At 47.9% G+C, this 1,164-nt stretch overlaps 1 protein-coding gene across 1 annotated transcript; it reads right to left on the reverse strand.

Annotated features, from left to right (window-relative positions):
- Positions 1–230: 230 nt before the first annotated feature.
- A1O9_10781 (uncharacterized protein) lies at positions 231–593 on the reverse strand (the record flags this gene model as incomplete). The annotated part of the gene is made up of 1 exon (XM_013400469.1): positions 231–593. One exon carries the CDS (start codon positions 591–593, stop codon positions 231–233), a length of 363 nt encoding a protein of 120 aa, XP_013255923.1.
- Between the last annotated feature and the right edge of the window lie 571 nt (positions 594–1,164).

Below are 1,164 nucleotides of genomic sequence, written 5' to 3' on the forward strand. Positions count from 1 at the left end.
AGAAAAGAAAAGAAAAGAGGAAATCTATCTACCGTACGAATAAAGGAAATACCTCCTCCTCTCTCCTATAGTAGATTAATATAGTTTCCTAGGAGACAATCGATAGAGGGGAGTCACGTAGCTTCGGCTATATAGTTATACGGGCTAAAGGTACACTACGAGCGATCGCTCTAGGGAGTACTCTAGAGATTTGTACGGGTTTAACCCGTGACAGTTTTACCGAAGTCGTACTAGAATACCCCGCCCTTCCCACCGCGAGGAGAGCTGACCACTATATCGCCTAGGCGGATATCATGCTTGCGGCTTGGCGCGCCGCCACCAACGCCGACCATTAGGCCGGTTCTAACGTTAAGAAAGCTATGAAGCATATCTCTTGCGACGCTTGCAGTAGAGGATATGCCGTACTCCCCATTAGGTAAGACAGCGATGACAAAATTGTGGCTTCCAACCCTACCGAGTGTGTAGTCATTACCATCATAAGGAGCCACGTATTGAGGTTGTCCGTACTTATCGTCGAGAAACGTTTGCGCGGCAACATACTCCGTTGGTATAGCATAAATCCAGCTAATGGTATAGTCCAAAGGGTCAGACATGTTCACGAGCGTAGAACTACAAGTAAAATTCGGGAGACGAGGCCTTAGGCGAATTCGGCTTGGGAAGCTCAGTTGGATTTGGTCAATATTGTTCGAATGTCTCTTTTAGTGAAGTCCGAAGTCCTAAACTAAAAAAATCCAAGCGCTCGGCACGCCTCGCCAGGAGTGGGAGATTCGGATAGTGCGGAAGCCTGATGAAAGAAAGAAGGAAGAGAATATAGTGGTGATATAGTGGGGATATGGGCACTGATTTAGCCTCACCAGCTGGAATCTAACCCAGACCAAATACAGCTCAACCGCAGCCTCAACCGGTCTACTTGCACTTGAACTGCCACGTCTATTTGCACTTGTGATTTTGATTGGACCTATCAAATTACAAGCAGACAGAATTTTCGCCAAGGTCGATTCAGTCCCTAGCAAGACCGACTTTTATCCTGGCTTGGGGGGAAGTATGTATTGGAAGAAGAAGGGGAGAGTGTGGAAGTTAACATGTGCTGCCCCAGACAGGATTAGGCCCCGAGCCATGCATGAGCGATGCAAGTGGCCTAAAGCGCTGGCTTCACCGGTCACA

This window comes from Exophiala aquamarina, assembly GCF_000709125.1.
Source record: "Exophiala aquamarina CBS 119918 chromosome Unknown aczIA-supercont1.14, whole genome shotgun sequence".
In the NCBI taxonomy this organism is placed as follows: Eukaryota; Fungi; Ascomycota; class Eurotiomycetes; order Chaetothyriales; family Herpotrichiellaceae; genus Exophiala; species Exophiala aquamarina.